At 53.4% G+C, this 12,561-nt stretch overlaps 1 protein-coding gene and 1 long non-coding RNA gene across 3 annotated transcripts in view; both read left to right on the top strand.

Annotated features, from left to right (window-relative positions):
* The first annotated feature begins 1,223 nt into the window (after positions 1 to 1,223).
* Positions 1,224 to 7,517, top strand: LOC131819889 (uncharacterized). The gene is made up of 6 exons (XR_009349376.1): positions 1,224 to 1,802; positions 1,992 to 2,141; positions 2,749 to 2,850; positions 4,495 to 4,647; positions 6,061 to 6,148; positions 7,396 to 7,517. It is a non-coding gene; the product is annotated as an uncharacterized LOC131819889 (long non-coding RNA).
* Positions 7,518 to 7,924: 407 nt separating this feature from the next.
* The window catches only part of TVP23A (trans-golgi network vesicle protein 23 homolog A), a 33,594-nt gene continuing 28,957 nt past the window's right edge, over positions 7,925 to 12,561 (top strand). The window contains exons 1-2 of one of the 2 annotated variants that reach the window (XM_059155299.1): positions 7,925 to 8,178; positions 8,437 to 8,516. In XM_059155299.1, the coding sequence (XP_059011282.1) occupies positions 8,170 to 8,178; positions 8,437 to 8,516 (89 nt within the window). In that variant the 5' untranslated portion in view covers positions 7,925 to 8,169. The remainder of the gene's footprint in view (positions 8,179 to 8,436; positions 8,517 to 12,561) is intronic. The other variant, XM_059155300.1, reaches the window with a different exon arrangement.

Raw genomic sequence — 12,561 nt, forward strand, 5'->3', positions numbered from 1 at the left:
ATGATTTGAAACTGGGGACAATGCTAGAAAGAGGACAAGCCACGCCTAAGTCCCAGACCCTAAAGAGGGACTGAGCAAGTAGGTGAAACCTGAGCCAGGAGTTAGGGAAAGCCTCATGGAGAGAGTCCTCATATTTTCAGTCCTAAAAAGTCCTGGCAGGGAAAACAGCAGGTGCAAAGGACCTGAGGTAGGGAGAAGCTTGGGTGTCTCTGGAAATCTTAGAGTCTGGCCCATGTTATCAGAACATGATGAGTGACAGAAGGTGAGGTAGAAAAGGCTTCAGGTCCCTTCCAAACAGGGCCTGATGGGGGCATGGTGGTGGAAACCATCTTCTCTAGCAGGGGGCAACCCAGCTGGACCTCCTGCTTCTGGGGGAGAGACCAGCATTATGATATCCCCAGCACTGGACCTGGGGCGGGGACTTGCAAGCTCTTGCTGCTCCAAGAGGAGGCCAGAGCTGTAAGATGGGTAAGAGCCATTGCCCACTCTCCCAGCTTCTGGACAAGAAGGCTAGCCTTACTGTGGACCTGCCATCTCTGTCCTTGGTCCCAGCCCTTGAGTGACAAGAGGCTTTCTCTGGCCCGTATGCTGACTCCTCCATGGCCTGGCCAGGTTGCCAGTTCCTTGGGAAGCCAATCAAGCACATCGAAGCTGGCCCCACGGTCCAGAATGTCCCCTCTTGGGGGAATGCCCGGTTGGCCCCAAGAAAGGGTCTCCCTACCAGACAAGGGCAGACGGGATAGGAAGCAAGCTTGGGGCACAGAGGAAGCTTCACAGGACTTCAGAAAAGGAGTCCTCAGCAAGGAGAGAATGCGCAGAGGGGACAAGGAGTGACAGCTGCCGGAAGGACAGCCAGCACACAGATCTCCATGCCAGGCACTAGACACAGATCAACCCCTTACTCCTGCGGGTGGTACTCCTGAAGATCTCGCTGGCCCTAAGATCTGCCCGCCTGGAACCTGGCAGAAGTTCTGCCGTTCCTCCTCAAGCAGGACTGAGGACCTCACAAGCAAAAAGAAGGGAAATGGAACTTGAGGGAAACAACAAATCATTTCTTAGTGTAAGTATATCCCACGCACTATCTGGAATATACTTACATTAAAAACAAGTATCAGTCACTCACCTCAAATTCAAATTTACCTGGGGTCCTGAATTTCAGCTGGCAACCCTATGCCTGCAGGCCAGGGTGCACCCAAGCTAATGGGGCCCAAAGTTCCCACCCTGATCCTGGGCAGCTGTCCCTGTGCCTCTCCCCCTTCCTGCCTCTCACAGATGCTCCGCCCACTTCACGGGGCTCCTCCCACCTGACCTGGCCTCTGTCCTTCATGCTGACTGCCAGGGCAGTCTGGCCAGGAAGCCAAAGCATGGGGCAGAGGGAGGAAGGTGGGTCCCTCCTGTGGGCTGTCCCTGGGGACGCCTCTCCTCTTTGTTGGGGTCAGGTGGTGCCCAGGGCTACCCTGACAGAGTCAGCGGTGCCTGGACCTCGGTGAGATGGGGAGAGATTCCCTACCCTGCACACTCCCGGGGTCCTTCATTCACTACCTACTCACCATCTCTAGGCAATGCACAGTATAGCACTTAGAAAGGCACAAAGGGTGTCTGCCTTTGTGGGCACACATTCTCATTGTAGATGGACAAAACCAATTAAAATAGAAGTCACAAGAGCTTTCGGATCAGTGCTCTGATCCAAAGCCGCCTTGTCCCATCTGGAGCCATGAATCACCATGGAGCCCCTGAGAAGGGCGGAGCCAAATGGGGACATGGTGTACCCAGGGCTGGAAGGTCCTCCAGGACAACAGAATGTAAAGTATCTTTTTCATAATTTCTTAATTGCTCATACGTTAAGATGATTGTGTTTTGGAAATAGTGGGTTCAAGAAAAGTACGATTAAAACCAATTTTCTCTGTTTTCTGTTTGCTTTTTTAGATGTGGTTATGAGATATAAAATGACATACACTGCTCACCTGACCCCCCCCCCCCTTTTTTTAAAGGAGCTTCCACACCCAGGGCAGAGCCCAACATCCGCCTTGAACTCAAGAGCCTGAGATCAAGAGCTGAGATCAAGAGTTGAGATCCAGAGTCAGAGGTGTGACTGACTGAGCCTCCCAGAGGCACCTTTGGTGACCTTTCTACTGCCAGAGGTAATTACGTGGCAATTTGAAAGGCGACAGAAAAGTCGCTGTAAAACATGCCTCAACATTAAAAACATTATTTTATTTTTAAGATTTTATTTACTTATTTGTCAGACAGAGAGCGCAAGCACAAGTGGTGGTGGGTGGCAGGCAAAGGGAGAAGCAGGCTCCCTGCTGAGGAAGGACCACACCCCCCCTCCACCCCACCCCAAGCAGGCCCGATCCCAGGATCCTGAGATCATGGCCTGAGCTGAAATCAAGAGTCAGAGACCCAACCAGCAGAGCCACCCAGGTACCCCACTCCCAGCCCCCATATGATTTTGAAGCAAGCCTCAATGTCTTGTCATTTCACCTTACTATGTTGGTATGTAGCTCTAAAGAGGGACTCTTCTGAAACACGAAGCTGCGAGCAATTCCACTCCTAGCTATGAGGCCAAGGGAACTGAACCCATGTCCGCCCAAAGCCTCGGGCAGGAATGTCATAGCGGCATTGCTCCCAATGACCAGAAGGTACACAGTTGTCCATCAACTGACGAAGGGCTAAACCAGGGGCCCTATGGCCATACAGGGAACTGTATAGCCACGCAAAGGACCAAACCTCTCACACCTGTTGCAGGAGGAATGCACCTTTCGCACATGAGAAGCAAAAGACCATATGGTGTATGATTCTGTGTCTATGAGACATCCAGGACAGGCAAATCCAGGAGACAGAAAGCAGGTGAGTAGTTGCCAGGGGCTGGGGTGGGGCTGGGGAGGGGACAGTGAGGGATGACCGAAAATTATATAATAATTCCTATTGGGGTCATGAGAATGCCTGGAACTAGATAGAGGTGACAGTTGCACTGCTTTGTGATTCTACGAAAATCACCACATGTTATACTTTAAAAGTGTGAATGCTATGGTATGTGAATTATATCCCAACGTTTAAAAGCCACAACACTGGGGCCCCTGGGTGGCTCAGTGGGTTAAGCCTCTGCCTTCGGCTCAGGTCATGATCCCAGGGTCATGGGTTCGAGCCCTGTATTGGGCTCTCTGCTCAGCAGGGAACCTGCTTCCTCCTCTCTCTCTGCCTGCTTCTCTGCCTACTTGTGATCTCCGTCTGTCAAATTAATAAATAAAATCTTTAAAAAACAAACAAACAAAAAATAAAAGCCACGACATCATCCTTATGCCTTAAAAAAAATGAATCATTATCCTTAGTATTAGGGGTCTCACCTGCTAGCCGCTACCCCTCCAGGACTCATTCACCGATTGTCCCATGAGTGTTATTTCCCATTGTGTGTGTGTGTGTGTGTGTGTGTGTGTGTGTTTAAGATTTTATTGAGAGAGAGAGTATGAGTGAGAGAGACAGAGCATGAGCAGGGGAGGAGAGGAGAGCCAGAAGGAGCGGGAGACTCCCCACTGAGCAGGGAGCCCGATGTGGGGCTCGATCCCCGGACCCCGAGATCACGACCTGAGCTGAAGGCAGACACCCAACCAACTGAGCCCCCCAGACGCCCTCCCATACTTGTTCGAACCTCACCGTAGTAAGGTGCACACGTTGCGTGTGATCCACACCCGTGGGTCAATGTGTTTAAACCAGAAGGTTCTTCTCCCTCTTTCCTGGCAATGTGTGGAAGGACCCAGGCTGTCACTCCTTTGGATCCTCCCACGGTCTCTGTTCTGTTGTGTCCCTGGGGTGGCAGAAGCCGCGTTCTCGGCCTGCCTGGCAGCCCTGAGCTGGCCACCGTCCTGCAGCCCCAGGGGCAGCTCGTGAGACCGCAGAGGATATTTCGCCATAGGGGTGGGGTGGGGACAGAGCCAGGGAACAGGCAGGGCGAGGGCTTATCTGTAAACTGTTTGCTGGGTGAATGGTGGTGGCTGTCAGAGACCCAGAGGTCTCCAGCTAACAAGACCCTGACCAGGCTCTCTTACCTTTCCACCGAGCATGGATTTGGCAGGAACCCTACACCCCCAAAGCCACCAGGGTTGTGCTTGGGCCTGCACAGAGAGAGGAACAGCAGAGCTGGGCCTCTGTCCTCAGCCAGGTGGCTTCTAGCTGCCCCTACCCATTGGGTCGCCACCTCACTCCCATCTGGGCCCCCAAAGCTGTGTGGGACAGGACATGCTACCCTCTGCCAGCTGGCCAGACTCTGCCCATGGCTGGCACATACCCAGGTCTTGCCCTGTTCAGGACCTTTGCACCTGCTGTTTCCTCCACATCCATGCTCCCCCCAGCACACACATCGAAGTTCATGAGCTGAAAATGCAGAGGCTCCAAGTGGCCCTCCCTGCCTCCACTAAGCCCCCAGTGTCTCTATGCCTTTGTTCTCTTCTGTTGACTCTTTTTTTCTTTTTAAGATTTTATTTATTTATTTGACAGAGAGAGAAAGAGAGCACAAGCAGGGGGAGTGGCAGGCAGAGGGAGATGGAGAACCAGGTTCCCCACTGAGCAGGAAGCCAGATGCGGGACCCTGGGACCACGACCTGAGCTGAACGCAGATGCTCAACCGACTGAGCCACCAGGTGGCCCTAGGTTTGCTAATTGTTATTTCTTTCTTAACTAGAATCTCAGCTTGGTGAGGGTAGGGCCCTGTGTCTAGATGTAGATCAGCACAGAAGAGGTGGATGAGTAGGCAAGTGAGTGAATGAAGGACCCCGGGAGTGTGCAGGGTCACGAATCTCTCCCCATCTCACCGAGATCCAGGCACCGCTGACTCTGTCAGGGTAGCCCTGGGCACCACCTGACCCCAACAAGGAAGACAGGCGCCCCCAGGGACAGCCCACAGGAGGGACCCAATTTCCTCCCTCTGCCCCATGCTTTGGCTTCCTAGCCACACTGCTCTGGTAGCCTGCATGAAGGAGGTCAGGTGGGAGGAGCCCCGTGAAGTGGGTGGAGCATCTGTGGGAGGCAGGAAGGGGAGAGGCACGGGGATAGCTGCCCAGGGTCAGGGTGGGAGCTTTGGGACCTGTGAACTTGGGTGCACCCACCTCACGGGGTTTCATCTGACAATCCTATGGAGGCATAGGGTTGCCAGCTGAAATACAGGACCCCAGGTAAATTTGAATTTGGGGTGAGAGACTGATACTTTTTTTTAAGCATAAGTATATCCCAGATAGTGTGTGGGATATACTTACACTAAGAAATGATTTGTTGTTTCCCTCAAATTCCATTTCACTGGGCTTCCTTCTTTTCGCTTGTGGGATGCAAGGCCCTATTAGAGGTGGAACGGCAGGACAATGGTCAGGGCAGACCCTAGGGAGTCCAGCCAGTGGCAAGGCAGGGCTGATGGCAAGGGGCAACTGTAGGCCTGGGGAAGACAGGCCCGGAGGCTGCAGCTATGGCCCTGACTGATGCAGGGGGACAGTGCAGCTCAGATCTGAACTCCTGCCCACCCCCTGGGCCAGCTGTCCTCCCGCGGCGTAAGGATGGGAACAGTCCAGCCAGGCTGGCACCTACTTTGCCCACACCTCCCTGGTTGGACTCCAGGCCCCAGCCTTCAGCCATGTCCATTCACACCCAACTCCCTGCTTTCTGCCCTGGGGCTCCTGGGGTTCCATGTGGGAGAAAGGGCCATGCTGGGTCTTCTGTCCCAGCTGTCATATGTCCCGGGGACACAGAGTTGGGCCCACAGTAGGTGTTTGGGAAAGGGCAGTTCCTATTCCCCCATTAGGACGGATGCCTCTTGACGGAAGGAGTGACTCTGACATGGGGCTCACTGGCCCTGCTGGTGACTGAAGTCACAATCACCAGAGCCGCTATCTCCTGAACCCCAGCTGTGAGGAGGGCATTTGCCATGTGTTTTCTCCAGGTCTTGCGTCATCTGTGATGATGGGGGAAAGGGGAGGTGTGGCCCCATTTTACAGATGTGGAGACTGAGGCCAGAGAGATGAGGTCCCTGGCCCAAGGCTGCCCAGAGAGGAAGTGGTAGAGTATGTTCCCATCCAGGCCTGCCCAACTCCGTGTGTTGACCTCCAACTGCCGTCCAGGGACTGGTGCCTGTCTGAACCAGGAGCCCCAGGACCAGGGATCAGAGGTGGGCTTACTCTTTGAAACTCTGCTTCCCAAGGTCCTCTGAGCCATGACCAGCAAAAGGTGACTAGGGTTACGATCCCAGCGGGCATGTTCAGTGGTAGCAGTGTGAGTCAGTGTTCACCGCATGTCAAAGGTAATGATGTATTATTCCCTGCAGAACTGATGGGTTCTCTGCCCACCCCACACCCAAATTCTATTGGCTGACTCTGCAGAGGGACAATTGGGTGCATGTTCAGAGACAGCTTTGTCTCCTGGGGAAGGAATGCCCCAGGTCTGGCCCGGGCATCTGTATCCTCAGCCTGTGCTCTGATGTGGTCAGGAAGGGGGAGAGTGGCGTGACCTTGTGTTTGTGGGGTGACTTCCACATGGCAAGGCCATGGCTAATTCTCAGCACGCCCAACCTGATGGCCAAGAATGACAGTTTGTCCCCACATGGGGTTTCCAAGGGGGTTTTCCTACCTTCTCACCCCCCTGGGGACTCTCTGAGCCCCAACTTAACAGCTAACAACAGCTGGTGGTTCGCAGGGTTAGAGGAAAAGCCCCTAAATGTTTCGCAACGGCTTCTCAACCTCCACCTGCCCTTCCCCTGAGCATCCCAGACAGCTGGGGACTAGTGGGGTAGGGGAAGCTTAGGGTCCCCCAGCTTCCCAGTGTGACACTCACCTATGCCTGGAGCAAGCTTCAAGCTGGAAGAGACAACGGGCCTTTCTAGAATCTGGGGTTTGGTAGTGCAGATCGTTAGGGTTCATAGGAAGGCTGGGGGCCTGTGGCATCAGTATCTCCTGGGAACTTGTTAGAGAGATGCTTCTCAGGCAGGCCCAGACCTGCTGACCCCAAAGGTGGCATCCTGTCCCCCCAAGAAAGCATGCTCCCCGCACATGCACTTGCCAAGCCCTTTGTAGGGTCAGTGGGGGGAAAGGGAGGAGTGCTCACCCACGGATCAGACCTAAGGCAGCTCCTGACAGCTGTTTCCTACTCCTCCTTGGCAACCCTCAGGTCATTCATCTCTTCAGGAGGCCACCAGTGAATGAATTGTGTCAGGAGATTGTGGACCAGTGGCCTTTTTGCAGGTCACCGGAGATGGGGACAAGCCCCTACTGCCCATGACAAGAGGGCAAAGGCAGAACTAGTGGCCTTGGCATATAGACTTTCAGCCTTCTGCTCCTGGGTGGGGGGAAGAGGGGGGTCAGGAGAGGGAGAAGACGGAAAGGAGGGGAGTGACATTGTCCTTGCAAACAACACTTGCAGGTGGCAAGCCTTCTTTCCCCGGAGATACCTGGGAAGGTCTTACCATCCTGGATGTTACCGCCAACAATAGTGACTGCGTGCTCCGTGTGTGTCTGGCGCCCGGATGAGGGACGATCTCACTGAGGTCAGCAGATTCACCTATTAAAAGGCAGATTCCTCTGCCTGCGTTCCAGGCCTTCCCAATCTCCAGAGCTGGGCCTGGGAATCTGCTTTTTAAGAAGGGCCCCAGGGAATTCTTGGGACCGGCGACTTGGGAGACACTGGCTTTCTCCAAACCCTAAATGAGGCTATCCGACCCTGGCATTCATTCATTCATTCATTCATTCGTTCCCTCACCTGGCCCGGCAACTACGGGACATCCTCCTCATTCACCAACCCACCCCCGCTCTGTTCCTCCCTGGATCACTGTTCACGGTCCCCGAGTGCACCTTTGAGCCCGAATCGTCCACTCCGTGCCCATGGAGGCCCTCCGTCCCTCCAGCCTGGGAGTCAGGTCTTTCCCTTTCAGGCGCTTTTCCCCAGCGAGCCCTGGGTCTGGGACCTTCCCAAGCCCCGCCCCCTCCCGGGCCGCCGAGCCCACCTCCCCAGCCTGCGACTGCGCTCTGGGCCCCGCGCGCCCCGCAGGCCTTGCGCTCCCTGCCCCCACCCGAGACCTGCACCGCAGGGCGCCAGCTTGGGCGGGGGGGCCGCGGCTCCCCAGTCTCCGGGCATTCCGGCCAGGCGGGAGCCGGAGCCGGAGCCTGGGCTGTGGGCTCCAGGTGCGCTCTGGGAAGCATGAAGCAGGTAGGGCCGCGGGGATGCTGGGGCGGAAGGATGGGGGAGAGGACGGGAGGAGCCTGCGAGAGCTCCGGGCAAGGGAGTGGGGCTGTGAGGAGGAGGGAGAGGGGAGGACTGAAGGAAGGATGGGCGAACGGGGGCCTGGGCCGCACCCCAGATGGACAGAAGGCCTCGGATTGCAGCCGCGGGGGGAGTGGCCCTTCCAGCAGAGAGGGTAGGGGTGGGGATGGCCACCGCCTGCCATCCGTGCTTGGTGTCCCCCAGGCCCTGGTGGATGATACTGAGGATGTGTCTTTGGACTTCGGTAATGAAGAGGAGCTGGCCTTTCGGAAAGCCAAGATCAGGTGCGTTAGGACCTGGCGTTTAGCAAGCATTCTCCAAAGCTGCATATTCATTCTCCTTCACTTGCCCATTTATTCATTCATTCATTCATTCAGAATGTGTTGAGCATCTAGTGTGTGCCAGGCATGGGTCTAGGGACATACCGTGGGCAGATCAGACAAGATCCCAGGCCATCCTTGGGCCTGCACTCTGGGCTGCAGGCAAGTGAAGATAGTATTGAGATAGTTACACAGTGTGAGAAGATTTTGGGGAAGAAAAATCAGCAGGTGGTGGACAGAAGGTGATGGGAAGTCCGCTGGCCCGATTACAGCCAGGGAGGGTCTCTCTGAGGAGCTGGTATTTGCACTGAGACCTGAATGATGAGAAGCAGCCAGCCATGGGAGACTCTGGAGGGAGAGTGTTCCAAGCAGAAGAATAGCAGGTACAAAGGCCCTGAGGCTGTGTTGGAAGGGCAGAGAAAGGCTCCTATGTCTGGAGGCTGGTGGGGAAAGGGAGAAGGGTTGGCAGGGAGGCTGGAGAGCTGGGCGAGAGCTTCTGTTTTTATTCTAATCCTTGCTTCAGTGCCGGACAGACCTAGCATCCTGGGTTGAGTCCCTTGCCTTCCAGAGACCTTCCACAACCCAGAAGGCAGCAGGACTAGGGTGTGAGGAATGACCCACGGACACCGTTACTGTTGACCTGGGTGGCCACCGCAGCTAGAAACGCATGCCTCAGGTACCCTTACCACCTCACTTTCACACCCTCCGAGCCAGCAGGGTGGGGGTCTCTCCCCTAAACGCCCTTCCTTTCCAGCTCTCTGACCCAAATCCAATATACCCCACATTGGAATATGACCCTATGAGTGTCCTAGGGCTGCCGTTACAGATGACTCTAAAATCGTTGGCCTAGAAACAGCAGAAATTTATCCTTCTACGGTATTCCGAGCAAAAGATTCACAACAGCCCTCTTTGGGTTTTGAAAACGAAAGACAACTTTATTATTACTATAGAAACCTAATAGTGCCAGGAGAGGAAAGGAATCTACCCACAGATGAAGGTAATAGTAGGCAATAAATGAGAATAAGGCAGAGTTAAATCAAATCAGGCTCTTAGAGCTTCTAGCTTCACCAGCTGGGGAAGCCCCGCGGAGACAGCCGGACTGGAGTCCCAAGTGAGAGGCTTCCTACCCTTGCTGAGCCTTCCAGCCGACCATCCCCATAAAGGCCATTACTTATAGGGCAAATGACAGGGTTTGAAATTGAGTCTTTGTCTGCCTATCTGCAGTTGGAGTGAACTGCATTTCCGTGTTATCATGTTTCTATATTTTTAAGGAGCCTGGGCTATGCATGTCTGTCTCCCGTCCTGGATTCTGGATTCCATTCCGGGGGGACATAGCCCAGCCTGGACCAGGAGGGGAGGTGTGACAAGATTCATAGCCCTTGGCGCCCAGGACAGAAGGGCCAGTTCCGAGCTGGAGGCCAGATCATGTATGGGAAACAACCACGCTCCCGAGATCATTCTTGCAGCACGAGTTCTCCCGAACATCATCCTGTAGCCTGCCTGCTTGCTTCTGTGCAGGTCCAGGAGTGGGGTAATACGGGATAAATCACAGAAACGTCTTTCTGTTCAGAACGCACAATTCTGGAGGCCAGAAGTCCAAAATCAGTTTCACTGGCACAAAAAAAAAAGAAAAAAGAAAAAAAAGAAAAGGCATCAGCAGGGCCACATCCTGCTCGAGGCTGTAGGAGAAGATCCGTCCTTCCCTTGCCTTTCCTAGCTTCCAGTGGATGCTGGCTGGGGCCCCTCCCCCATCTCCAAGGCCAGCGTCGTAGCATCTTGGAATTTCTCTGTCCCGTCTTAACATTGCATTGTCTTTGTCAATGTCCCGGTCTTCCTCTGCTAGGCTTGCTTGTGAGTGCATTTAGAATCCATCGGGATAATCCGGGATAATTACCCCATCTCAAGATCTCAAGATCCTTCACTGCATGGGATATGCAGAGTCCCTTTTGCTGTATAAAGTGACATTCACAGGTTCCAGGGGTTAGGCCTTGGATATTTTGAGGGGCCATTATTCAGTCTGCTGTCATGACCAGTGAATGTCGTTGTAAGGCACTGTAAGAGAACTGAAATCGTGGGGGAAAATCTTACAGAACATCTGGGCTCCTTAAATGCTCCACTCTAGATTGTGGTCGGAGGGGACACACACTATACAGGACATGCACCCTTCCTTTATGGAGCTGTCCTATCCAGAGCAGGGATGGCCAAACTCAACACTGCCAATATTTTGGGCCAGGTGATTCTTTGCTGCGAAGGTTATCCTGGGCATTTTAGGATCGGATGCCAGGACCGCCTCACCAGTAATGAATCCAGACTCTGCCAGGTGTCCCCTGGGCATTGGAGGAAACTTGCCTCTAGTTGAAAATTGTTGGTATGGGGGTAATGGGTGTAGATGTGTCTATGGCTCTCATGACTCAGTGTTTTACATGCTGTGATTGAACAAAGTTTGGGTACTTGTCCTGCGTAGGGGAGAAGTGACAGCTGAGACCCAAAGAATGAGTAGGAGTTAACCAAGCCAGGAAGGCAGGAAGGGTATGATGTGCAAGATTTAGAGGGGAAAGCACGACTTTAGGGAGATGAGAGTGGTTCATTGTGGCCAGGGATGCTGGGGAGTGGTCTGAGCAGAGCCTGGGGCCAGACCCCGAAGAGATCCCAAGCAAAGCTGTAGAGTTCTGCTGTCCACTAGAACTTTCTGTGAAGATGGGAGTGTGCTATACTTGTGCTAGCCAATATGGTAGCCACCAGCCATGTGTGGCTCTTGAGCATTGATATGTGATGAGTGTGAACTTGGGCAGAACTTGGGACATAGAACTCAAATAGCCACATGCAGCTACCATATTGGACAGGGCAGTTTGAGAGTCCGCTCAGTGCAGGAGAGTTTTGTGCGGGGCAGTGACAGGATCAGATCTGCAGGACAGAGAATGGATGGTGGCAGCAGATGGAAGCAAGGAGGAGAAGCTATGAGCTTGGACCATGGTGCTGGTAGGGGTGCTAGAGAGAAGTGGGGATGCCTAGAGGCACATAGAGGATAGAATCTGCTGGCCTTGGTGATGGTCGATATGTGGGGTGGGGACAGGGACAGACAAGGGTGATGGCCAGGTTTCTGGCCCAGTGATCCCAGCAAAGGAGTCAGCATGTTGGGTTCAGGAGGTCGCTGTTGGGTTGTGCTGGGATGTCTAATTGGCAGATTTGGTGGACAGCTAGGGAGAGAGGCTGAGAGCTCAGGGGATCTTCTGGGCCGCATTCTGAGGCCTGGGAGGCAGTAGCTCCCAGACCCATGTGTGTCTCAGAGCCACCTCGTCCAGAACTCTCCAGTGTGCCTCCTGTAGATTTCTGGGCACAGCCCTGCACCTCCTTAACCAGATCCCTAGGAGATGGGCCTGGGAGTGTACATTTATTTATTTTTAATTTTTTTATTTTTTACTAATTATTTTTACTAACATATAATGTATTATTTGCCCCAGGGATGCAGGTCTGTGAATCATCAGGCTTATACATTTCATAGCACTCACCATATCACATACCCTCCCCAATGTCCATAACCCAACCCCCCCTTCATGCCCCCCTCCCCACAGTAACCTTCAGTTTGTTTTGTGAGATGTCTCCTTCCCGATCCCATCTTGTTTCATTTTTTTCCTTCCCTAACCCCAACCCCCCCACCCTGCCTCTCAAATTCCTCATATCAGAGAGATCATATGATAATTGTCTTTCTTTGCTAGACTTATTTCACTCAGCATAATACCCTCTAGTTCCATTCATGTTGTTGCAAATGGCAAGATTTCATTTCTTTTGATGGCTGCATAGTATTCCATTGTGTATATACCACATGTTCTTTATCTGTTCATCTGTTGATGGACATCTAGGTTCTCTCCATAGTTTGGCTTTTGTGGATATTGCTGCTATGAACATTCGGGAGCACGTGCCCCTTCAGATCACTACATTTGTATCTAGGGTAAATACCCAGTAGTGCCATTGCTGGGTCCCAGGGTAGCTCTATTTTCAATTTTTTGAG

Source organism: Mustela lutreola, chromosome 17 (assembly GCF_030435805.1).
Source record: "Mustela lutreola isolate mMusLut2 chromosome 17, mMusLut2.pri, whole genome shotgun sequence".
Taxonomy (NCBI): Eukaryota; Metazoa; Chordata; class Mammalia; order Carnivora; family Mustelidae; genus Mustela; species Mustela lutreola.